This window comes from Brassica rapa, chromosome A03 (genome assembly GCF_000309985.2).
Source record: "Brassica rapa cultivar Chiifu-401-42 chromosome A03, CAAS_Brap_v3.01, whole genome shotgun sequence".
Taxonomy (NCBI): domain Eukaryota; kingdom Viridiplantae; phylum Streptophyta; class Magnoliopsida; order Brassicales; family Brassicaceae; genus Brassica; species Brassica rapa.
In genome coordinates, this window is record NC_024797.2 from 3,717,927 (window position 1) to 3,744,203 (window position 26,277).

Sequence of the window (26,277 nt, forward strand, 5' to 3'; positions counted from 1 at the left end):
GTGTTGAATTGATGGCTACAAGCACGTAAAAAGAACATTAATTATCCAATAAACAAACGAACCTTTCTTTTCCAACTGCATGCATATGCTATCCTTTCTACACTTGATGACATATATACTGTACGAAATTTAATAGATTCGATGATAGTAGCAATGTACGACTTTTGGACCTCAAAGTTTGGCCTGCTAGAAGACCAATGGCCAATTTAATTGGGTTCATGCATGCATGGTGGAATCTCTAAGTATGTTTTATTCTTTTTGTGACAGTTCCCTACAATTAATATTTTTTATATTTAGTTCGTATTTTTTATTTTTTATTATGTGGGTACTGGTTCTTGCTTCGTATATGTGGTACTGGTTCATCGTCAAAGCTTCACCCACATAGGACAGTTCCCTACAATTATAATAGCTAGGGTTACAAAAATACGAAGATTCCGAATCGGGCATAAAAAAATATGATATTAACTAAGCAAGAACCATCAAAGCTTCACCCAAATATACTTGAAAAACTTATCACCCACATAAGACGAATTATATGAACATTAGTTTTTGATCACTAGTTTGATCGCAACTACTAACCGAATCATTTTTAAAATAAATTGTGTTTTGAACTATTAGTATAAAGTACGTTATAGGATAAGATATATGGAAATCATTAGATCAGTGTACATATATATTCTTTCTTGTGGGGTATATATGATCTAATTAATAAAGTATAAAATTGAAAATGATGTCAACTTTCTATACTAATTAACAAGATCGATCAAGATTTATTAGAAATTAAAAGTTAGTATTCTGTCATGTAATTTGAATATGTCATGAGCAGTCTTTTATAGGATATGTGCTATTATATTTTAGTTTACATGTATGCCACGCTATATATATAAACCAAGTAAATTAAGTTGATATAAGATGTCCTTTAAAAAAGTATAAGTTAAACTTAATCAATGGCGATGATAATAATAAAGATCGCGAGGACGGATCGTGGCATCACATATTACCATGGCACGAATCGTCCGTACGTTGCGTGGTTGCAAGTTGCAACTCAATTTGCATACAGTTATCGATTTTTAAAAGGGAGATGCCAAGAATAAGTTAACCGGAACAATAAATTTATATTTACATGTATTCCGGTATTGATCCATTTATCTATCTATATTGTTACGTGGAGCGATGAGATTGAAAAGATGAGTTTGGCGTCAGCTCGAAAAATGATCAAACCAGCGACAACAAAACGCGTATTCTCTCGCGAAGGATCCGAATCATGTTCTACAATTTTTATTTCTTGCACCAAATTTTAAAATTTCGATTTTTCAAAAAAATAAAATCCATTTTCGAAAAAAAGGAATTTCCCTTTTGTGGAACAAATTCACCTTTAAAGATATAAACATGCAGATTCGTATGCATCGAAAATATACATGAAACTTATATTGTTGGCTATATAGTAATCTCAAAGGGCAACACGAGTATTTATAATGTTATAGATAGGTCTATTTATTTATGATTGTATGGTCTTATCCCCTTGATTTCCAAATATTTAGCTAAAGAAAAGAAACTATAGTTGGTAATAGCTTGGTAGATAACCCTTTATACGAGTTATGCAGAATGCGGACATTTTGTTACGTTGTTTATAACAATACAATTATGTTAAATAAATGAAAATAAGGCAGATAGTATAGTCGGTTGTCGTATTATCTATTTAATATTTTTTATAATTATAATATCATAATAAATCAACTTTAAAAAGGATGAAAATATGATAATTATACTATTATAGTGTTAACCATTGCAAACTATTATTAGCACCTAATTTCACAGTTTTTTTTTGTTTATGCAAAGTTCACAGATTTCATTGATCCACAAACAAAGATTTAACTACTTTTAGGGTTTTACCTTTATATAGTTGCTGTTAATGTTCGATGAGTGTTTTAAATTAGTAAAAGAATAAATGATCAATGAGCAGGGCCGTCTAATAACACGTGCAAGTGGAACGGTCGAATATGATCTGAGTATAAAAATATAAAAAATTAAAGAAATTTTAACAATATGTATATAAATTACCGTCACAAAATTATCAATTTAGAGTTTATAATTTATAAAAAAACGTTAAACATATATAGATAAAACTACTAATTTCTAAAGCTATTTAATTGTTTTCAAATTTATCGTTAATATTTCTGAACATGATCCCAAAAAAATTTGAGACGGCCCTGTCGATGAGTGTACATATCTTCCGGAGGTCTAAGAGAGACTACGCGCCAATTGCATCTCCAAGGTATTTTCTAAGAGTTGAGGCACAAAGGGCCTCCCAAACATGGCCATGTTGACAAAAACACCACCATGTTCGTAGGTTAGTTAACTCTTAACTGTTTTCAAAGAGCCCAAAACTCATTAGTTCCACCGATATGACATATACATCTATATTTGTCTTTTAAATTTATTTTGCATAACCGGGGCTTAATTAAACTAAACCCCATGAAGCAGAACTATCAATTGTTAATATTGGCCAAGGTGTAGTGTAGATTATTTTACCTCAACTATCAATACCATATATTAGATCGTTATCAAATGTATAATTGTCATCATTCTTATTTGTATGTATATATATATATATATATATATGTGTGTGTGGTTTGACACTGCATTGTCATGAACAATGGAATCATTAAATTTTTTTAAAAAATCATTAAATTAAGCGAACCCTCTAGACCATTAGTCCAATAATAGTCCTGATTACGTGTAACGTAACTTAACGCATGAATTAATTTGGTCCAGTTTCCTTTTATTTAATTTTTGTCCGACCATGCTCTTACAAGAAAAAGGGATCATTGTTTTCTGATTTAATTTGTTTTTTTTTTGCGCTAATCAAAACAAATTATAAATATATACTTCATTTCCGTAAAACTAAAAATAGTAAAGTTAAGTTAAGCAAAAATCATACAAGTCCAACCACCGGATCTGTTATATATTCAATTGAAAATTAGGAGGTGCTAATGTCTGTAAAATTTAAGAACACGTTAAAGGAGTTTGGTCAACAATGATTGACTACACTTGATAATGACACGTGTCGTATGATGAGAGGATCGACGGTGGTCAGCTTAGAAAGGAGCCGTCCTCTTTGATCACGTAACAACAAGTCCATTATGTTTTTCCGACAATGGAGGCAATTATCCACAACGCTCATGTGCATTGTCTGTTATGAAACTCCTCCTAGCTGTTACACTGCCACGCGTCGTCATATGCCAGATATTAAATCAAATCAATACAATATTAAAAGGAGAATACTCTCAAATTCTAAGCTGTCCACGTCCTCTTAAAAAATCATCCAATCAGAAGGCTTCATTTTACACGTCATCGTCGAACGTCGAAACTGGTTTCATTTTGGGTTTTTTTTTTAACAACTTAAACAGCCCATTAAGCCCAAAATGCCTCAAGAGTCTGAAGCATAATTTTTTTTGTTCTTCTCAGATGATCTCACATCATCGTCACCGATCAAATTCTACACTCATCCGTTACAGTAACCTAAGCATCATCAATCTATTATCCTCTTGAAAGTACCTTAAATGGGTTTGTTCCATCTCCCCTTATATCTCTTTCTATATAAAGTGTTGTGTCTGATCTTCAATCAACCCTAATTGAAAAATATATACTGAAAAAGCTACAGCAACTGCCATGAAATCCACCGGTAAATCTCCCTCACCACCAGAATGTCTTCAGTCGCCACCGGGACCGCCGAATCTGGACTCAGTTTTCGGTTAATCAATTTTTAAGAGGTATCAGCCGAAGCCGGGTTTGGTTTCAGTATCTATCATTAGATAATTAAGAAAAAACTATCTCTTTGTGATTTGTGTAACAGCTTCAGGGTGTGGATGATGCCATTGACAAGAGCATGAAAGTGTTGACCACTATGTCAAGAAGAATGACGAGGAGCAAATGGATCGTTGGTTCAGGGATCTTGGCTCTCATTCTCACGATCATCTTTGATCATCTCATACAAGGTTTCTCATTACAGTACTCAAAACACATAAATTCATCGTGGCTGTGTTTATATATGGTACATGTTCTTTTCATTGACGCGCGATCCGCGGCTGCGACACAAATTCTAAAGGGAAAGAGGCTAGAATAACTACTATGTGCTTGGTTCTTTGAGCCTTTCCTTCATTCGTAGGTGTTGACTACGATAAATCCTTTTTGTTTTTCTGTGTTTGATTAATAACCATCTCAAGCTTTTTGAAGATATCCAAAGGAATCAGAGAAAATCATTGTAGCGTAGCAGACATGAATGTCCTAAACAAGGTAAACAGGCTAGATGATACTTTTGTTGTTGGCTCAATCTTTGGTCTTCCTTTGATTTTAATGGTTCTCTGGTCTTGACAAACTTTCGGTTGTGAATTGGTCTATAAATGCGAGAGTTCGGCTATGGAAACAATGATCATACAGATGTATAAAGAAAAGTTTGGTGATTCATCAGAGCTTACACAAATACCAGCATATCTTCAACGCCTAAGAGCTGCTCATCAAAACATATTGATAGCCCAAGCAATCCAGCCGTCGGATAGCAACAAATTAAGATGAGTTGGTCGCGATTCAAGTGTTTTGGTGGTAGGAAGAAATTAAAGTTCGGGTAGTTCCATGCAAGTCTGGAACAGAGTTCTTTTGGCGGAGCGTACATTTGTATAAAGAATGTTTGTGAAATCGCCAATGATATACGAGAGACGAAGCAAGCGACATCTAAGATGAGAAGGAGATAAGAGTGTGAACCATTGCTGATGAGTTCTGATCTGGTGTTTGATAAGACAATGGACCTGTAACGTTTGTCTATATAGACGGTAGGAGTCAAGACCTTATAAGCTATGGAGTTTGATACAGTGCAACGATGAAGGAATAAGGAAAACGGGCGTAATGATTGTGCCATATGTTGAGTTGACTGCTTAGATAAAAAAAGTCACCTTAACGATGTGAAGTAGTGTTTTACTGTGAAACAGTGTGTGTGGGTAGAGCATGTGGACAGTCGTGTTCTGTCGTCTCTGATATTAGTAAGCATCCTTCCAATTATATTCCTTTGATATGTACAGCACACCATTTCAGCGATCTCTTTAACATGTTTTCCACCGTTGTAGGGATAATCCAAAATGTTCATTTTATCCAGTTACGGGACTATTATGATCTTTTGTTCGTAACAATAAACTGCATTATAATGTAAAAAAAAAACAATAAACTGCATTATCATGATGACATTCATAAAACTATTAAAAAAGAGTTACAACATTTGTTTTGACATTAGTTGCCATCAAAAACTTTGTTAACGTTCTAAATGTAGTCTTCTAAACGTTGGAATCTAATGTCAATATAGATATATTAATTAATCTATACAGAAACTAAAACTACACTTCAAATATAAAAAGTAAAGAAAACAAGTCAAATAACAATACAAAAATGTACAAAAGCTATAATATATGCAGAAAAAAACTCTACTATAATTAACATAATATTATTAGCTTAATATATTATTATTATTATTATTATTATTATTATTATTATTACCTCTAGAATCATTTATAAGTTTTTTAGGAACTAAAATATTGGAACATATACATTAGAAAGTGATTCTTAAAAAATGGCTTGATCACATTTAGAGTTTGATATTTTAAATTGACTTATTAGAGGTACAATACTTTCGGATGAAATGGAAAGCAACATGTGAGAGAACAACAAAAAAGATACCTATCAATTTACGATTACATTGAATTCAAAAACCACATGAAACTTACAAACATTATCAACGACCATTAGTCGTATGTGGGTAATCAAAATCATACAAAACAAATTCAGTTTAGTCTTAGTTCTGATATCCAATAAAGTCAGAAAATGATTTAGTTATTCAAAAAAAAATGATTTAGTTATTTTTTTTTTGTCCCAACAATACAAGATAACCAAATACATTTTGAGAACGATAAAACTAATAGAAGGTATGCTAAATATATCTCGCGTAGATTTACATAAAATCATCTTAAAGGAGGAAAACCTTCACATATTTGATACTATTTCTAAACACAACTTAAAAATTGCTAAAAAAACCTTTACTGAAAATAACAATTACCCGTAAGCTCACAAACACAACTTAGAAGTTGCAAAAAAAAACACATATTCTAATAGATCAAATTAAATACTATAAACCAACTTGATATACTTTTTAACACAAGAAAATTGAGTTACATTAAAAATACAATAAAATACAACACATAAATAATTGAAACAACATTCCGCCCCGTAGGGCGGGCATACCACTAGTTAATTTATAATTTGGAAATACAAGTTCAATTTTAATACACTGTGTTCAAAGATAGATGATTTAACGTTTTTAAAAACTTTCAGTTTATGTGTTATAAAGTAAATATTTTCAGAAAAAAACTGAGATTTTCTTGTTAAAATAGTTTATTATTATAAATCAGTGGTGTAAGGATAAGAAACGGTCTTCGAAAGTGACAAATTTGTTAGTTTAAATTTTATGTTGATGACTCGGTGTGTTTTTGCTTCAAAGTCTGATTTGCTAGATTCGAGCACTACCACAAATATACGTTGGACGTTAATTTCTAAATTAAACTAATTTACTATTAACTGATATGAAATCTTACCAAACGGTTAACAAATAAGCTGGAGGAATAAATGTAGGAACTCTAAATGTAGCCATTTTCTTCTTCTGATTGTGACTCTCTAAGTCAGCTTGGTTGATGTTTCTTTTAAGCCAGCATTTAAAATTGAAACTTTTCCTTGTCCAGAAAACCTACTTTGTAATTTTAATAAAAATAATAGAAGACATAATCTATTCTTTTAAAACTAAAATACAAAATAAAATTTATCTATTTTTAAGTGGGGTTTTATAGATTGTCATTCTCATTTTAACAATTCTAGCTAGTTCATTTATTATTTTTATTTAGAGTCAAAATTATTATAAATAATTATTTACATTCATTTTTTACTCTGAAAAATTACTTCATTAACTATATTTACCATAATAATTCAATTTTATTTATTTTACATACTAAACATTATAATTTCATATGTCATTTCAATTAAATTGCTCTATTAGTGAAAAAATTTAAACCAATTAACAAAAATGTTTTTATTTGTTTGCATATCAGTTAGATATGGTATTCATGTATATGTTTAGATTTAAATCGGTTTTTATAGGTATCAGTTTTTTAGATTTTAAAACTAAACTATTGTTATAAATTTTCATACATAGTTCAAGTTAGATTCTTCCGAGTCCGGATAAGTTTTTACAAATCTAAAAATATCTTAATTATCTACATGTTCATAAGTGTTCAAATATATATATATTAAAATCTAACACTACTAAAAGCAGAATACCAAGCCTTCTAACCCTGTCCACGTCAGTTAATATATTCAGCTAATCAGAGATCACTATTTTGCCATGTCATACCAGTTTTAAATCGACCAATACAAAAACCAGGCCATGCATCTGGGCCATTAGTAATATCCAGTGGTCAATACGAAGCCCATCTCATTAATACATAATCTCTAATGAGGGCTATTATCGTGGCGACTCTTCAACCCACTCTCCCTCATTCAATCATGTTCTTTACTACTCTTTTCACGTTTCAGCTCCCTTTGTTTATAAATCATTAAATATCAAAATTTTGATCCAGGCTGATAATCATTGAATACCTTGACCATATTGACAGACATGCGTTTGAAGATCTTCACAACCACATCAAGAGCTCGGCGGTGATCGTGACGGAGCCCGATTTCAACGCCAAGATCTGCCACTTCGGCACCGCGAAGCTCTGCGGGGAAACAGACGGATCGAGAGATTCCAGAGCCGTTAGATTCGAAGGAGTGATAGGATACATGTCGCCGGAGTTTCAGGCTTCGGGGGTTGCGACTCAGGAATCAGACGTGTTCGCCTTCGGAGTCATGATGCTTGAGCTTCTCTCCGGGGAGGAGCCGTTGAAGTACAGGTATGAGAAATCGATAGGGGATTTTGAACGGACTTCGGTGATTGAAACGGCGAAAGCGGTGGTTGACGGCGGAGATGGTGGTGATTTAGAGGGGCGGTTGAGGAGGTGGATGGATCGGAGGTTGGGGGATTCATTTCCGGTGAAGGTGGTGGAGAAGTTAATGCGGTTGGCGTTGGAGTGCGTGGAGGATGAGGCGGTGAACCGGCCGGAGATGGGAAGAGTCGCCGGAAAGATATCGCAATTGTATTTGGAATCGGAGAAATGGATCTTCCAACCAAGATTAGAAGCGAGATCCAGAGCGGCAGACATGGACATGAAAAATATGTATGGAGGAATTTTTGTATTCCTGCCTTTCTCAGAAGATTAGTTCCCTAGAGCCTTTCTGAAATGAGTGCTACGGTATTGCCACATCGTTTCAGCTCTACGGGAAGGTAATAATAGTTAGTAAAATTACTTTTTGGTTTTGATTGCCAAATTGTCTTATAATCCGTGTCCTAATTTTCAGCCATACAATAAAAAACGTTTTCCTGGTGAGCAAGAGATCATACCACAATTACCTTGATGTTGACTCTGCTTGGAACTGTGTATCAGATTCTGAAAACCCGACATGTGCAGTCATGAAGCACACAAATCTTTATGGTGAGGCCTACCGGCTAGCTGTAATTGATGATCCATGTAGCACCTTTGGTGGTATTGTAGTCGTTTGATTGGTTTGGAGCTGCTTATGATTCAGTTAAAATTTCATTTTGTATTGGGGTCAAAAAAATTTAGTATGGTTAAATTTCATTTTCAAGTAAAGAAAATTTATTTTACAATTTTTTTTAACAAAAAATGAATATTTAAAAAAAGAAGGGGGTCAGCTGCCTCCACCTCTTCCACACTGCCTCCGCCCCTGGGTGCAACGTTGCTTAAGATACATCCACTACTTCAGCTCAGGAAACCGATGGGCTGCATCTACTGAAGTAAGTTTATATCAAAGATTTTTTGCTGTCTTTTTACCTGTCTGTGGAAAACGATGATGCAGGCATCTGTTCATAGCTCAAAACAAGCAAAGTATTTGCATCTGCCATAATGGAGACGAAAATCCATTTGATTTTTCCTAACTCTGTTCTGTAAATGTGTAAATGATTGTTTACTTTCTTAATCTTGCTTTGTTTTCTGTAAACTTCATTGATTAGAATTTTCGCCTTAGAGTTACTTTTTGAAACGTGACCTCGGATGAATAGGTTCGTCTTAATCTTTCTTTGATGATACACAGAGACTTGAGAAGAAAATCTGATTTTGGTTTGTCATCTTTTTTTGATGATATACAGGGACCTGAGAAGGAGATCAGATTTTGGGAAAAATTGACAGTGAGATGAGACCATGATTAAGATGGGAACAAATACGAAACTAGAATGGACCGGTGAATTTTTGAAATATTTTGAAGTAAGCCCACACGTTATAAAGAAGTGTTAGTTTTTTTTCCACAAGAAAGATGCTTGATTTATTCAGTTTTCTATAAATCTGCTTCTTTCTCATAAAATCAAACGACAAGGCTAAAGAATAAAACCAAGGAAATCATAGCTTAAGCATCTCAAAATGACCAAATTTCCAATATCTTTAGGAGTCCCTTCTCAAGAGATGCTAAAGGAGACGAGAGGTAAAGCTTTTTGTGTCTACTCTGTTCATAACCCTCCATCAGATAAAGTAGAAGACGTAATTGTTTTGGAGATCCTTCAGTGACAAGTTCGGAAGTTGTCTTCAAAAGATCTGAACGGAGGAAAAATATCTCCTCGCTATCGCTGATCTTGGTGTCGCTTCACTCTGACTCCGCTTTGTATAGTATCTATGTTGTTCAATCAATTCCCAATTGTCTTTTTAAACTACCGTAAGAAGATCAGATGATCGAAAGGGTTGGGTTATGTATATATTGTGGCACACCTAATTTCCAAAACAATTAAGATTAGCGATAAGTTTTTGGCGATAAGTTTTTGCTGACCTTTGTATCTGCAATACTTCCAAAAAATATAGTAAATTTACCAAACTATATCAGTGTATGTATCTTCCAAATCAAAAAAAAAATTGCATTGGTTAAATATTATTCAAAAGATTTTAAACAAAAAGATTTAAACATTTTTTTAAAAAAAGGTCCACAGAAATACAAAACAATATTCTTTAAGACGGCAGAAAATATCTCAAGGTGGATTAAGAAACAAACTACTCTATTTGATATATTATATTCAACTTAATTTTTGTTTATCATATCAAAACTTTTGACAATTTAAAAAATCTAATATAACATGTCTACATATATCTATGTTTAGTAACATATAGGGATAACTTTAACCTTTTAACATATATCCTAATCATATTATTGCAATCTCTATCGTAAAATATATATACAAGAAAAATAATTTTAAAAAATATACAGGAAATATGAGATATGACCTGATTTAACTTATTGAAGCTGTATTCATACATATATACTTGACAATACTTTGGTGTTACCAAAAAAATATAATTGTAACACTGCTTCATGATATAATTTATATTTGAAATTCAAAAGGTATATAGAATTTGAGAATTATCGTAGACATATTTTCTAACATTTTTTTTTACAATTTATTTCTTCACAAGTGATGCCAAGAAAATTATGTGTAGATAATTAGTGAAAGGTTCATGTATCTAAATCTTAAACTCATTTTTAGCTATGAAGTTAGTTAGATCTTTCACCACTCTATGTTTTAGATGACAAACAAATACAAATGCGTAAACTAAATTGTTTCCAAGTTACCATTAAACAAGTTTTGTATTTGATAGACATATAACTGTCTTTCTATCCATAAGATCTGAGTATTATAAAAATGTTATAGAAAATTAATCCGGGCGTAGCCCGGAAAAGGCCCTAGTGTTACTAAACAATATAAAAAGGTAAAGCTCTAATTATCGTTAAAGTTGCTAGACGTTATAATTTGACCAAATGTCTTAATCCAATTTCCCTTCTTTTTATAACTTTTAGTTTTTTTATGTCAATGTAGGGGGTTTATTATGCAGGCTAATAAGTTGCTTTACACTAAACACTAATGTTAAGTGGAGTAATAGTCAATGATTTGTATATATAATTTTATCAATGATATTTGGAAAATAAGTACATATTTACGTATTATGTATTCAGTTATATATACATTTATGAGAATTTATCATTGCTACTCGGAAAATAATTAAATACATTTGTTATTGTTTTTGAAGGAGAAAATAAAAGAAACTGTGGGGTTTGTGATGTTTATTTCACAATTCACAAGGCGTGAGAGCATAAGACCATCTTCAACCAGGGTGCTTAAGGGGAATGCTTAGCTTAATAAATATTTAAAAAAAAAGAAAAATGGGATTAATGTGAAAAAGCGGTGCTTAAAGAGGAGATAGAAGAACCGGTGCTTGTGGGACACGTGTTGGATCTTAGTCGAATTGGCTCGATCCTCTCCCTCTCGTCTTCGTCGAATTGGCTTGATCGCCTGGTTCGATCGGTACAAAATCCAGCCCAAGGTCAAGAACTCCTTCTCCGACATGTTCCGCTGCTACAGAACGTCATGAAGATGTTCATTTCGTCGGCCCTCTGCAGCTCGTCTCCTATCCTTCGATCCAGGTAACCCGTCTCAACTCTCCGACGCCATGGAATCAAGCTTTTCCATCGCCGGATCCTCCACCATCGTGCTCCAGATCCGGGAGAGAAAGCTTGTGAGCTCCAATGGCCATTCTTGGCTTATTTTCAAGTTTGGTCCTTTGTCTTTGGATAATTATTTTTTGATCCCAAAACTATCAGATTTGCAGAACAGACCTCTCTAATTGACCCCTAATCTTTCAATTGTGCAATTTTAACCCAAAGTAATTTTTTTAAGAACCTTTAGGTAAGCAACTAGCATTGAGGCACAAAATTTGGGTGTTTCTTATCTAAAGTGCTTATCAACAATTATATATTAAAATAATCATTAAGCAACTCTAATGGGATTTGTGGTTAATCATGCTCTAAGCATATCCTCTATGTGGGGCCTTCTTTCCGACCGTAATGATTCTTATTTATCTTCTGAAGCCGTTAATTTAGCCTTTTAAATTAGCTTCAAAATGTAATTAGCCTCAAACTGTATAATCACATGTATGATATAATTATTTTTTCATAACACATTTCATCACTTTGCATAACTGATACCATGCCTGGCCAGCTAAACTTGTGTATTCCAGTATGTTTCACCTTATGTATGTGAAAATTTAAACAGCTTATTTTATAAAATTTATTTTTCGATAAGATAAATGTTTTAGGCAGGGGGGGGGGGCATTAATCTCACATTTAAACACAAACTTATCCCCTTAATCTCATCTTTAACTTTTCGATTAAGAAAAAGATTTTCCCTTTGATGACTTTATTACATGTCAAACCATTTGTAATAAAATTTCATATCTTTTTTTTTATATTTTTCCTTTTACCTTCCCCTTCTCGCGTAGCACCCACATCCAAAAAAAAAAGAAGAGTAACCTCGATTTGTTGATCTGCCGCTGGTCTCGATCTCCCACCAAAGATCTCGAGAAAGAGAGAGAGACGCATTGAAAAAAGGCTGCGGCTTTTAGTCTTCAGTACTCTGTTTTCGTGTTTGGTTTCACAGTAAAAAAAAAATCTCGACATGTGTTGAGCTTTATCATGTTGGGATTCTCCGGTTGATTGATTCTGTCGGAAAGGCTCCCTTTGTTTTAATTGAATTTCGATATCTCCGAGGACTTAAGCTTTCGGAGATGAGTTGGTGTTGTTTGCCTTGCTTTGGATCTTCTGCTAAAGACGCTGATTCGAAAGATTCGTTGAAGAAAGAAGTTTCAGCTAAAGACGGTTCTGTAACTCAGCAGTCTCACCGTGCCAGCTTAGGTGAACAATTTTTTTCATTACAACTGTTTGGGATCTGTTGAGTTTTGGTCTCTTAGATCGATTTAGCCTTCTGGGTTCTCATAAAGTTTGTTCCTTTGGTGATGTTTCTGATCTAAATCTTCACGGCTACAAAGCTTGTAGGACTCTAGTTCATGAGAGATCTAATGTGTTTTGCGAGCTTTGATTATAGTTATCTATACATGGAATGCAATTAGGAGATGTCTAAGTTAGTTTTCTATATGCTATCCAACAAACAAGGAATCATAAAGATGTTAGCTTTAGGGTTTGAGGAATGTTCTATACTTGTAGACATCACTAGTTCAATGTTTGGTCTACTTCTACTAGTCAGTTACTTTATCAGCTGCTGCTTACTGCTTGCATTGCTTTGTAACGAAAAGTGCTAACCTTTCCTCTCTTTGTTGTAGACAAATCAAAGTCTCGAGGAGGTTCTGAACATAAGAAGGAGCTAACCGCTCCAAAAGAAGGTCCAACCGCTAACATCGCTGCACAAACCTTTACTTTCAGAGAGTTAGCTGCCGCCACTAAAAACTTCAGACCGGAATGTCTTCTTGGAGAAGGAGGCTTCGGACGTGTTTACAAGGGTCGTCTAGAGACCACAGGACAGGTAATGATTCTTGAAAATCAATCAACAGAATCATCCTTTCATTTTCTCAAAACCAAACTCAGTCGTTTTATGTTTATGGATTTGCAGATAGTAGCTGTTAAGCAGCTAGATAGAAACGGTCTACAAGGAAACAGAGAGTTTCTAGTAGAGGTTCTCATGCTGAGCCTTCTGCATCATACCAATCTTGTGAATTTGATTGGCTATTGCGCTGATGGTGACCAGCGTCTCCTTGTCTACGAGTACATGGCACTAGGCTCCTTGGAAGATCACCTACACGGTAAGCTTATCGATATTTTCCCCACTCTATTACCATATACAGAAACTAGGGCGTTGTCTAGTCTTATTGTATTTGATATATTGGGAAAGTTCTTAGCATGCGTTTGATGTATTTATGGTAAAGTATCTTGCAAATAATTTATATGGTGAGTTTTTTTTCTTTGTCAGATCTTCCACCAGGTAAAGAACCTCTGGACTGGAACACGAGGATGACAATAGCTGCAGGAGCAGCTAAAGGACTTGAGTATTTGCATGATAAAGCAAACCCGCCTGTGATCTACAGAGACTTGAAATCTTCTAATATTCTTCTAGGAGATGGCTATCACCCAAAGTTATCAGATTTTGGGTTAGCTAAGTTAGGTCCTGTGGGGGATAAGACACACGTCTCAACTCGTGTTATGGGCACATATGGCTACTGTGCACCAGAATACGCCATGACAGGGCAACTCACGTTGAAATCAGATGTTTACAGCTTTGGGGTTGTGTTTTTGGAGCTTATCACGGGGAGAAAAGCTATAGATAACGCTCGAGCACCCGGAGAACACAACCTCGTCGCATGGGTACGTTCAAAAATCTCAACTTTGCATATCTTTAAAACATAAAGTCTCAACCGTTTCATAAAGTCTCAACCTTTACACATAAAGTCTCAACCTTTTTGTATTCTAATGTTATAACTAACTTTTTGGGTCGTTGTGTGGTATGTTTTGTATCGTTACACAGGCTAGGCCGTTGTTTAAAGATCGTAGGAAGTTTCCGAAGATGGCGGATCCATCGCTGCAAGGGCGTTATCCAATGCGTGGTCTGTATCAAGCGCTTGCGGTTGCAGCAATGTGTTTACAGGAACAAGCAGCAACAAGACCGTTGATAGGCGACGTGGTGACAGCTCTAACTTACTTAGCTTCTCAAACTTTTGATCCCAACGCGCCAAACGGCCAAAACAGTAGAAGTAGTGGGGGTGGCGGGCCGCCGTTCATCAGGACGAGGGATGAGAGGAGAAGCTTAGGAGATGGGAGTAGTTTGGATAGTCCTGCAGAGACTCGTAGCCGGCTAGGGTCACCTGGGGCTCACAAGAACTCTCCTGACTACAGGAGAAGGGATATGGTGAGGGAGGTGAATGCTGGATCAGAGGCAGGGAGCGAGGCTGGAGGAGGGTCAGGGAGGAAGTGGGGGTTAAGCGATGTGGAAGGGACGGAGTCGCAGAGAGAGAGTCCCGCGAGTGTTGGGAGGGGAACGAGAGGGACTCCGAGGAACAGGGATTTAGATAGAGAGAGAGCTGTGGCGGAGGCAAAGGTGTGGGGAGAGAATTGGAGGGAGAGGAAGAGAGGAGCCAATGAACCGGGAAGCTTTGATAGTTTCAATGACTGAGAAGGGAAATATTTAAAAAGCTTTGTATGTTTGAACATGAGATAGGTTTTGTCTTTATGGCAAGAGGCTTTGTGGTTATATGGAACATTTGTTGAGTCTTGTCGGGTCAGTTGTCGGATTTGATGTCTGAGTCAGAAGAGAGGCTCTTCAATGTATCGTGGTTGAAGCTCAAGAACAAGAAGAATGGTGAGTAGAGGGAATAGGAGGGGAAGAAAATGGTTCTTTAAGTCATGTTTTTGTTTTTTAAAATGGGTTGTATATGTAATAGGGGAGGGAGAGTCTTGAGTCGATTTTAATGTTGTACTGTTTTTAATGTATCAATCATGTGTATGGATTCGAGTCTATGGAAAGAGAAAAAAAAAAATAGAAACTCCAGCTAAGTCAGCTTCTTTTCTTTGAGATGAGAGCTAAGGTTATGTGCTCTGTTCAAATCCGACCACGAAAGGAAACTTCACTAGTATGTCCACATCTTCTTTCAGCAAAGACATCATGTGTTGTCATACTAGTACACTGTCACCATGCATTGTATTAATTGGTTGTAACCTAATAATAGAAGCTTCATCTATAGAAATGTTTCCAAAGATGGTCTCAAAAGTAATTTAAAGGGACCGAGAATGTCAAGTGGCCTGCATCTATGTTAGTAAGATGTACACGAAACGAATACATTTTTTGCAGCCTTTGACTTACATTCTCCACATCCCACGTTTATTTTGTAATTTCTTAGGAAGTTTAAACACATGAACTTTGTTTATCTTCACCAAAAATTTATCAGCTAATGCTATTACTCATCTCGTTCCAGTGTATATGTCACTTAATTTTCTCTTCACCAGAAATTATAAATGATTAATAACTATCTATTTCTACCAGTAGTTGACTATTAAAGTTCAATAGTATTCTAAATTTCATTTTAAATATATAGATAAATCAATATAAAATAAATAAACTTGTAAAAACACTTCAACCAGATACCATCTGCAACCTAACGAATAATATTTTCTTTTTCTTTCTCGAAGCTCATGTGATTTTGTTTCTATATATTATTTCCATTTTAAGTAATAGTGAAATTCTAAAAGAAGGATAGGTTTGTCGTACCATCACGTGGGCCGGTGAGCATGGTGGCCGCAATGTAACTGATTCAAGCAACAAACACTTAACCCCTTTTTTTTTACTAGTGCAGGCTCGCTAATATTTCCATTGCCTCAAAAATGATCAATCAGACTGTATACTTTTCTATTTGCCACGCCAGTACATAACAAAAATAAGAAGAGTAAATATTTTGATAACAACAAAAGGTGTAGCTTTAAACTTTATTACGTGATCTTCAAACTTCCCAATCCAAAAAATCCCATTGGTAAACAAATAGGTCATTTATTATCTTTCTTGCTAATCCTACACAATTTACAAAAACAAAGAAATGTCTTTTTGGGAAATAAAAGGTCCGAAAATAATGAATGATGAGATGTGATTGGTCAATAATTCGGCGCTCTAACTCTCTGTTACGGTTGGTATCCATGTCATCCCATCACATCTCCCTCACCACTTTCTTCACCTTATCTCTCTCTCACCCTTAATTATTTCATTTCTTTAAAAGCTACAAATCTCACGACCCCCCACGCTAACAACATTCTCAAGGATAGATAGATAGAGAGAGAGAGAGAGAGAGAGAGAGAAAATAAAAGCTCCAAGCTTTTTTATTTCTTTCTCTCGTCATCCCTGCAAATAGGAAGGTTGTAGAACAAGAAGTGGGGTCTTTGTTTTTATTTCTGACCTTCCGATTCCGATAAAACTATCAGCTTCAAAGCCCATACACTCCAACCCAATCCAAATCCACTTCTTCTTCACATAATATATAGTTAGAGAGAGAAAGAATTAAACTTTTCACATCTCTACCTCTCTCTCTATCAGCTTCTCTCCTCCTGTTCTTATGGAAGCTTCACCCAATGATCGCCTTCACTTTGGCAAAATGGGTTTCGGGTAAAAACAACAATCCTCTGTTTCTCTTTATGTCTTTTACTCTCTTACTCTCTGCTCTATCAGATCAGTGGTTTTGTGGGTCGTCTCTCTTATTCTATGTGATCCGTAGATTCCCATAATTATAAGCTCTGAATCACAAAGTTTCTCCCTTTCTCCAAATCTGATTCATGGGTTTTCATCAGTTTCCATTTTATGATCGTAATCGATTGATAGATCTGTCTCGATCCAGACAAAGATCATAATTCGACTCTCTCTGATCCATGTAGATCTTGTGTCTCTTCCATGTGTATTAGGTGCCAGCACTACAGGAGGAGATGCCAGATCAGAGCTCCATGTTGCAACGAAATCTTCGATTGTCGACATTGTCACAACGAGTTCACTGTAATAATCTCAACTCAAAACCTTTAATTACTGTCCTAAATTACTTCCCCTGTTATGTCCTAACCGTAAAACCTGAGTTTAGTTATTTAAAAGTAACTTCCTTTATTGAATTACAGAGTACTCTGCGCAATATCTACGACCGTCATGAGCTTGTTCGTCAAGACGTTAAACAAGTACGATCTAATTCTCTTGGTTGAGTTATGTGATCTCTGCAAGTTCGATTCTTTTTTTAATTTTTGTTGCATCTTGTGGCTGTTTTTTTTTCTCAGGTGATTTGTTCGGTTTGCGACACAGAGCAGCCGGTAGCTCAAGTATGCTCCAACTGTGGTGTCAACATGGGAGAGTACTTCTGCAACATCTGCAAGTTCTATGATGATAATGTAAAGGAATTTAATTTCTTTACAACTGTTTGAATCTTCTACCCTTCTTGGTGTTTGATTCCAATCATTGGTCTTTTTGGTTCTGTTTCAGACCGAGAAACAACAGTTTCATTGTGATGACTGTGGAATCTGCAGGTGAGAGAGTCTTTCCTTCATACAGTGTAATTGGTGATTCGTTTGAAGTTTGTGTGATGATTAATTTATTGTGTCTGCTGCAGAGTTGGTGGGCGTGAGAACTTCTTCCATTGCAAGAAGTGTGGTAAGCAACAAACTTGATCATGTTCAGTTTCAGACAAAACAAAATCAAAGTGTTGCTGACTCATCTATTTCGTGCATTTAGGATCTTGTTATGCGACTGGTCTGCGCAACAACCATCGCTGCGTTGAGGATTCAATGCGACATCACTGTCCCATTTGTTTCGAGGTAATAATGTCTGTTATGTCAAGGCTTAGCTTGAGAGTTTCTGTCTGCTAAACATGTGTGAGTGAATGAGATACTTTTGTTGCTCTTGCAGTATCTCTTTGACTCTCTAAAAGAAACAACAGTGATGAAATGTGGACACACTATGCACTGTGAATGCTACCATGAGATGATCAAGCGTGACAAGTAATCTATTTACTCTTCTTTTTTTCTTGTGGTTATTTCTCTCTGTTTAAAGTTTAAACTTTCTAGTGATGTGGTTTTTTGAAATGTGTGAACTTTTTTTGTTCTGTGTAGATTTTGCTGTCCTATTTGCTCGAGGTCAGTGATTGATATGTCAAAAACATGGCAGAGGATGGATGAAGAGGTTAGTTTTAACATCTTTTGGTGAATTATGTTTTAGGCAAGGTTCTAAAAAACGGTCTAGGCGGCAAATTTTTCATAAAGTTTTCTTAAAATCCAATTTATTCAAATCGGTTAAATCAAGTATGTCAGTGCAGTCCATAAATCAATTTTTCTATCTATATATATTTTAAGTAATGTTAAATCATTTCAAATATCAAATTCTAATTCATTTTGTGTTGTTAGATTGAAGCCACATCTATGCCTTCGGATTACCATGACAAGAAGGTACATAATTTGTCTTTCTTTTTGTCCTTCAAGCTCTCAATCAAAACTGTTTTGAAGTTACTGAAAAGAAGATAACGTGGCTGGCATGCACAGGTGTGGATACTATGCAACGACTGTAACGACACAACAGAAGTGTACTTCCACATAATAGGACAGAAATGTGGACATTGTAGATCTTACAACACCAGAGCCGTCGCACCTCCTGTTCTTCCTCAATGACCAAAGATCTCTTTCACTTGTTGCCATCTACCAGAAAGCAAGCATGAACTTTTTGTTGCAAAAAAACTTTCTTGATGATCGGTTATAGCAAGAAAACATAGAAAAGTTGATCAATATGATTATTGGTCGCAAAAGCAAAACAAAACACATATCTGTCTTCTTCATGATTCTATTTGTTGTTGGTTCCTATATGGTCGAACCATTTATATTTGGGTGTGGTAAAAGCCAGGATTATGTATAATATACTCTCTAAATATTTTTGATCCAGGAAAATTACCTGTGATATGCAATGTGTGTTTTCTATTGTTGTTTCATTCAACAGATCTCTCAGATTCACAGATTCTTCTCTCTTATAGTCATCAGTACACACTACATTTTGCATAAAACTTTCCAATTTAGAACTGTTCACCAAGCTCTTGACCAGCCATTCCTTCTCTGCTAGCTTTCTTAAAGAAGTCCTCAAGCGTGTGTTTCACGTAACTAAGCGTCTTTTTGTCGCTATACTATTCAGTCTCTGGATCACGAATCAGCATACTCTGTGCGACGTAATACCTATCTTCCCAAATTCAGCAGCCTCACCAACCGCAGGAAAGATCTTTGCGACAGAATCAAGAACTCCTATCACGAAGTCCATTATCTCGATAGGAACTTTCAAGAACTTAGGCTCACTGCCTAGAATCATAAACAGGATCTCTCCTTGCTCCAACGGGGTCAACGCATTCCCTGGATTTATCGTTCTCTTCCAACACACAATCCGCTATAACTGACGCTAAATCCTGCTCGCTGGTGGGTTTACAAGAGCACAGCTTACCATCTCCGAACACGCAATCTCGACTTGACCACCTAAGCTCTAGAAGAAAGCCGTTGGTCTCACAATGATGTAAGTAAAGCTCGAGTCTTTCAATTCTGCATGTATTTGCTTTTGTAGCGATTTCACATTCTCAATAGCATCTTCCAGCCTTGAAGGAAGCTTTATCGGTTTGTACAAAGTAGAAGCAGAACAAAACTTCAATCAGAATCATCAACCTTGACTTGAGTGAAAAGATATTAATGACATACCTTGTTGCAGCGTGGAATGAGTTGTCTGAGAGGAAAAGTATCTACGTAGCCTGTTTCTATCATGTTATGTTTCTGACTTCAGTTTGTAGCCGGTAACGTTTAACAAATAAATAGTTCTGATTTGCTCTATGGCTATTATAAACTATGAAGTGTTTAACTACAAAAACTAAAGAAAAAATTAATAAACTACTAGATGCAAAAATAAAATTTAGAAAACCAAAGAAATGATAGAAACCACATGATGAAAGGGTCGTAGCTTGAAAGTACTGCAGAATCTGAGGAAACATAGTTGCATGGACCTGACTCAGCGTCCATATTTTAAACCTCCCATATTTCAACACGTGTCAAGTTGTCTGAACCAATTTGTTGTTTTGAAATCACACCGAGTGAAAAAATAATACTATAAAAATGACACCGTCATCATTGACAACTTCACTTGACGTGGAATTTAACATATCCACGTTTTTGCCTCGATACAAAACAATGTTATTATCCACTTTCCTTACCGTTTCCATTTTTAACGTAACATCAACGTTTTTTTCCCAACGTTTATATAACTTTTCCTATGATTGTGTTTTTTCCAATAATGCTTGGAAATAATTTGGTGTTCCTTATCTAATAAATCTATCGTACATCGTATTCGTAGGCAAATGCCATCATAAAATTGGCCATTCATTCTAAAAGTATTAATCTAAAATAGTAAATGATCTAAAGTACAGCCACCAATCAGAACGGTTCTGGATATATGGATATAGTTAACTGAATCCAGCAACTATAGGTTTATACAATGAATTCGGATAAGATTCAGTTATCTAGATATTCTAACTGTACTTAACCAGCTTTTTTTTTGCCAAGGTGTACTTAACCAGCTTGACATATAATACAAATAACTAAACGGTAAAATAATAGGTTAATAAAATGAAATTTGTCAGACAAATTTTATGTTGTTTAATGTATCACTCTCGTATTAACTAAAATGAGAGATAGATTTTCAACTTAAAAAAGGTAGAACATCTGGTTCACTCTTTTCAAAAGATGGAAGTATAATCCATGCGAAGGTGTATTACAATTTAATATCGAACAATTTGTTTATTACTAAAAAGCATTTTAGTCCATTGATACGATCTGTAATTCTGTATCACACATTTTTTTCTCCATGGAACTATGGAAGTATACCACTAAAAATACTTTTCAGTATATTGAACCGTATTATGTTTTCTCTGTTGACGTAGAAAAATATACGTTTCCATTAAGAATTCAATATTCGTGGACACATTTAGCCGTTAATATTGTCATTATTAAATGTGAAAAAAATGAAAGACAATTATAAGCGGCTACAAGTATGGGAACATTCAGACGACGACACGTGGAATGTCCACGAGGGCACAATTTTATCCACTAACCCTTTCTCTTTTCTCATGTTTTGTTTCTTATATAAACCGAACCTAAATTCCTCCAGACATCCACAAATCACTTTTGATCTTTTATTCGGATTAAAGGATAAAATCACATTCATCTTTATCTTCTTTGCCTCTTTGATTTTTTCGATCTCGTAACAAAAAATGGAGGTTTCAGTGATTGGTAACCCTCAAGCGAAGATCTGCCGAGCTGAATTATCCTTCAGGGAGCTCGGGTTTCGATTTGGGTCCGGTGAATCGAGAAATAAAGTTAGTTTCTTGGCCCACCAAGGCTCGAAATGGAAGGAGATTCGGATCCGGTGCTCTCCGAGATCCGTCAAATGCGAAGCCGTCGTCTCCGATCAAGCTCCGTTTCTGAAACCCACTTCAAACTCTAGATCGGTAACTACTCTCTCCTCCTTCGATTGCTATTTGTTGAGATCAATTGATTTGTTGTTATGAGATTTGATTTTGAAATTGATTTCGATTGCAAAATTGAGTCTTTCTCTGATTTAATCGTTTCTCTGAAAAAATAGGCAAAAAGGTCTCTCCTTTATATACAAGGGTGAATGTATATATGTATGTAATTAAAAAACATGTTTTTGTTTTTGTTTTTTCCTTTGTTGCAGCTTGAGAGCGTGAAACTATTCGTTGGGCTTCCTCTGGACACAGTTTCTGACTGCAACAACGTGAACCACATGAAAGCTATAACCGCTGGGCTCAAAGCTTTGAAGCTACTCGGAGTTGAAGGAGTTGAGTTACCAGTCTTCTGGGGTGTTGTTGAGAGAGAAGCTGCGGGGAAATATGATTGGTCAGGGTACTTAGCTGTGGCGGAGATTGTTAAGAAGGTTGGACTCAAGCTTCAGGTGTCACTCTCTTTTCATGGGTCCAAAGACCCGGAGATTGGTCTCCCTGACTGGGTGGCAAAGATAGGGGAGGCTGAGCCTGGGATGTATTTTACGGACAGATATGGGAAACAATATAAAGATTGCTTGTCTTTTGGAGTTGATGATGTTCCTGTTCTTGATGGGAAGACTCCTTTGGAGGTTTATGGGGGTTTCTGCGAGAGCTTCAAGTCTGCTTTCTCTGACTACATGGGCAACACAATCACGGTATTGTTTTGCACTTGCATTCTCAATACCTGCGGGTTCGGTTTCTTCGGGTTAGTTCGGTCGGTTGGTTCGGGATTCAGTTAGTTCGAAAAAAGTTCTGGTTCGGTTTTGGATTAGTTCGGTTTCAAAATCTTTTACCAAAGTTTTTGGTTTTGCGGTTAGCAATTAGTTCGTTAAATTTTTGTTTTAAATTGAATTTTGAATAACATTAAAAAAAAGAGTAATTGCAGTGTATGACTATGAAAAAAATGTTATTTAGCTATATGGAGAACAGAGTTGTTTAATACTGTGTTTAATCTGTAAATACGACGTTACCCCTACATTTAGCTTTGTGCATTAGGTCTGACACATCGAGAGGCAACAATTATTATCCTATTCAAAGCTACCGTATGTAATCTTTTTTTTTTCCTTCTAAAAGGCAAAAATGCCTATCACCATTATTTCTCTGCTTTTCTCATTCTCTTCCTCCTTGTCTCCTCTCTGCCACGACCGAACCGTAGAGACCATCAAGTCCCACCTCAATAATTGCCACATCGTTACCGCTATCAACAACCCATCTTTGCTCGAAGACAATGACAGTGCTGAGATTAAAACTCGTCAACAACCCATGTCTTCTTCTTTCTTGGCACCTCCTCTTGAGGTCATGGGTCAATCTCCTCCTCAAAGACCCTGTGCTGCTCAATCTCTCCTCATATTCTCTCTCAGATTCACTTTTCTTGAAAACAGATCTGAAAAAGTGTAAAGTTTGTATCTTTTTTTAGGTTCTAGTACTCACTTCCTCTCTCTCTTTCTAATTCCTATTTTTCTCTGTGAATATTTTGATTTCCTTAAGACCATTCTACCTTTTTCAATTCAGATTTCTCTTCACCATCATTTTTATAATCGCCTCCAAGACTCAGCTCAAGTAGAGATAAAAATCCATCATTTGCAACTAATTTGTCCGTGAACCACGGCTCGGACGTGTTAGCGCTATGTTGCCTCTGCCTCTATCTTCTTTGCTCCTCCCCCAACTGTCTGACAAGGATCTGAAACCTCTCTATATAATCAATCACCACCACCACTGTTGCTATCACCTTTAAAAATGCTTGCTGGATTTTGAAGATATAAAAAGCAAACCCGACACAGATCCTTATTGGCCAAAACATATTGATTTCTTGTTGTTGTGTCATTGCTTTTAAGGAGTTAAAGGTACACACACTTTCACTTTTGTTTTTGATTGTGCTATACACTTACTGAGTTTAAGGAACCATCTTTTGTTTAATAGGTTAGTTTTAGAAGTTGTTAAAACATCATACCCATGTAAGTTCAGATAATGGAGTCCTTGTTCTTGTTCCTAATGATTTTCACACTTTGGTTTTGGTTTGAACATTGATAGATCTACAAGAAGAGTGTAGAAAGAAGTGAAGTGGAGGCTACAAGCCTACAAGAATATGCTCTACGAATAAAAGGAACAAGCTTTGAAGTAGTCGTGATTTAAATGAAGAGTGTAGAAAGAAGTGAAGTTGATGATGAGTTCTTTTAATTTGGCTGATATTTTATCCATATATTTTGCTCTGCTATAAGTTGAATACCATGGCTTCTACACTATTGAGCCGAAGTTGTTGTAATGATGCTTATTTTGGAGTGATGTAAAAGGCTGCAGCGGTTGTTTGGCAGTTTGAGCCTGTTTAAACAACATATCCGCATACTAAACATCATGTTCGCAATTTATCTACAGTATAACTACTTCCATATAATTCACGTGCCTCTTTTTGACAATTAATTTTCTGATCATTTTTATTGCCTTAAACATGTTTACTTTGATTTTTTTTGTTTGAACTTGTTCATATAGAACATGAAAGTCAATTAAAAAATGTTGTTGGTCTCCACCATGGATTCATATACATTGATGTAAAAATTATATACAAAATAACTATATCGGATATGTTACTCACGCACCCTTATACGGTGTTTTTTGTAGAAGACAAAACGTCTCTTTCATCTGACACATGCTTACTATCTTTGCAGACCTAGAACACAGCAATTAGGGACTAGACGGTAACTTCTCATTTTTTCATGTATCCGATTACCTAATTAAAAAGTTTTCTGCATCAATTCCTAAATATCTTTCATATCGTGTATTTTCAGCTGAATAGCCCTAAAAAAAATTTGGTTATTTCGGGATTTTGGTTAGTTTATTTTTTTTCAATTCGATTTTGGTTAGTTTGGTTCGAATTTCAGTTAAGATGATACCGTTTTTTAAAGAAAACTAACTAACCGATTACCAAACCGAATTTTTTTTTTGTTTTCGAATTGAACCGAACTAACCGAAAACCAAAATCCCATCCCTACTCAATATGTTTACTCTGGTTTTAGTTTCTGATTTTTTATTCATTTTGTTTACAGGGAATCACATTAGGTATGGGACCAGACGGGGAGCTAAGATATCCTTCTCATCAACACGAGGCTAACCTCTCTGGCGCAGGAGAGTTCCAGTGTTACGACAAACACATGCTTTCAGCTCTCAAACACTACGCTGAGTCATCAGGCAACCCTCTTTGGGGACTCGGTGGTCCACACGACGCTCCTGCTTACGATCAGCAGCCTCATTCCACTTCTTTCTTCTCAGACGGCGGGTCATGGGAGTCTCAGTATGGAGATTTCTTCTTGACTTGGTACTCGTCTCTTCTCACCTCCCATGCGGACCGAGTCCTCTCCGTTGCTTCATCCGCATTTAGCGGAAGTGGAGTGTCAGTAAGTGGGAAGTTGCCTCTCTTGCACCAATGGAGCAAGCTGAGATCTCAGCCTTCTGAGTTAACAGCTGGATTCTACAGCTCTAATGGTCACGACAGGTACGAGGCCATCGCGGAGGTCTTTGCAAAGAACTCTTGTAGAATGATAGTACCTGGAATGGATCTATCTGACGAGCACCAGTCACCGGCCTCTCTCTCCAGCCCTGAGTTTTTACTTGGCAGCATCAAAGCATCGTGTAAGAGACAAGGAGTGGTTGTTTCAGGGCAAAACTTGTCTGCTTCGGTCCCTGGTGGGTTCGAGAGGATCGTTGAGAATCTGAAGGATGAGAGTGTGGGAATTGATCTGTTTACTTACCAGAGAATGGGAGCTCTTTTCTTCTCTCCTGAGCATTTCCATGCTTTCACAGTCTTTGTTCGGAACATGAACCAGGTTGAGCTGTCTTCGTATGATCAAGCGGTAGAGGCTGAGGCTCAGACAGTGAGCATAGGTTCAGGGGCTGGTGCACATAGTTTGCAAACCGCTTGATGAGTATTTAATATTTGTACGTAAATAAGAAAAGAAAGGCTCTTGTTATTTAGTATTTATATAGTTTTGTCATATTCCTGTACAATTATTTGTATCCGTGTATTCATAAAACATGAATCCTGAAGTTTTAAGACAGAGAGAGATCTCTTGTTTCCTTGTAGTACTCAATTCCTCTAGAACTCTTGAGGTCTCATCACGTTTGTAGGTAATGCTCTACAATCAAACAGCTCTTTCAAGTGTTCATTCAGCTTTAGATTCGTGCTGATGTCATCAGAACGTTCAACTTCAAGGAGCTGCTTCCCCCATCC

The 26,277-nt window shown here is 36.0% G+C and overlaps 3 protein-coding genes and 3 long non-coding RNA genes across 6 annotated transcripts; 5 read left to right on the forward strand and 1 right to left on the reverse strand.

Annotated features, from left to right (window-relative positions):
- Positions 1 to 40: 40 nt before the first annotated feature.
- LOC103856883 lies at positions 41 to 9,471 on the forward strand. The gene is made up of 4 exons (XR_004456079.1): positions 41 to 3,773; positions 3,857 to 8,413; positions 8,488 to 8,944; positions 9,296 to 9,471. It is a non-coding gene; the product is annotated as an uncharacterized LOC103856883 (long non-coding RNA).
- A 1,931-nt stretch (positions 9,472 to 11,402) lies between these two features.
- On the forward strand, positions 11,403 to 15,533 carry LOC103856323 (serine/threonine-protein kinase PBL27). The gene is made up of 5 exons (XM_009133433.3): positions 11,403 to 12,873; positions 13,299 to 13,498; positions 13,586 to 13,775; positions 13,943 to 14,334; positions 14,495 to 15,533. The coding sequence occupies exons 1-5, from the start codon at positions 12,747 to 12,749 to the stop codon at positions 15,137 to 15,139; spliced, it is 1,554 nt and encodes a 517-aa protein (XP_009131681.1). The 5' UTR covers positions 11,403 to 12,746; the 3' UTR covers positions 15,140 to 15,533.
- Positions 15,534 to 16,749: 1,216 nt separating this feature from the next.
- On the forward strand, positions 16,750 to 19,433 carry LOC103856325 (E3 ubiquitin-protein ligase MIEL1). The gene is made up of 11 exons (XM_009133435.2): positions 16,750 to 17,113; positions 17,407 to 17,494; positions 17,611 to 17,667; positions 17,764 to 17,874; positions 17,966 to 18,009; positions 18,093 to 18,133; positions 18,215 to 18,297; positions 18,389 to 18,480; positions 18,592 to 18,661; positions 18,883 to 18,924; positions 19,018 to 19,433. The coding sequence occupies exons 1-11, from the start codon at positions 17,064 to 17,066 to the stop codon at positions 19,141 to 19,143; spliced, it is 804 nt and encodes a 267-aa protein (XP_009131683.1). The 5' UTR covers positions 16,750 to 17,063; the 3' UTR covers positions 19,144 to 19,433.
- On the reverse strand, positions 19,151 to 21,388 carry LOC103856324. Its single transcript, XR_630852.3, has 2 exons — positions 20,203 to 21,388; positions 19,151 to 20,113 (listed from the first exon to the last, which is right to left on the reverse strand). It is a non-coding gene; the product is annotated as an uncharacterized LOC103856324 (long non-coding RNA).
- A 249-nt stretch (positions 21,389 to 21,637) lies between these two features.
- On the forward strand, positions 21,638 to 26,132 carry LOC103856327 (inactive beta-amylase 9). Its single transcript, XM_009133436.3, has 3 exons — positions 21,638 to 22,001; positions 22,229 to 22,711; positions 25,097 to 26,132. Exons 1-3 carry the CDS (start codon positions 21,765 to 21,767, stop codon positions 25,967 to 25,969), a joined length of 1,593 nt encoding a protein of 530 aa, XP_009131684.1. The 5' UTR covers positions 21,638 to 21,764; the 3' UTR covers positions 25,970 to 26,132.
- On the forward strand, positions 22,718 to 24,447 carry LOC103856326. Its single transcript, XR_630853.3, has 2 exons — positions 22,718 to 23,899; positions 24,087 to 24,447. It is a non-coding gene; the product is annotated as an uncharacterized LOC103856326 (long non-coding RNA).
- Positions 26,133 to 26,277: the final 145 nt, after the last annotated feature.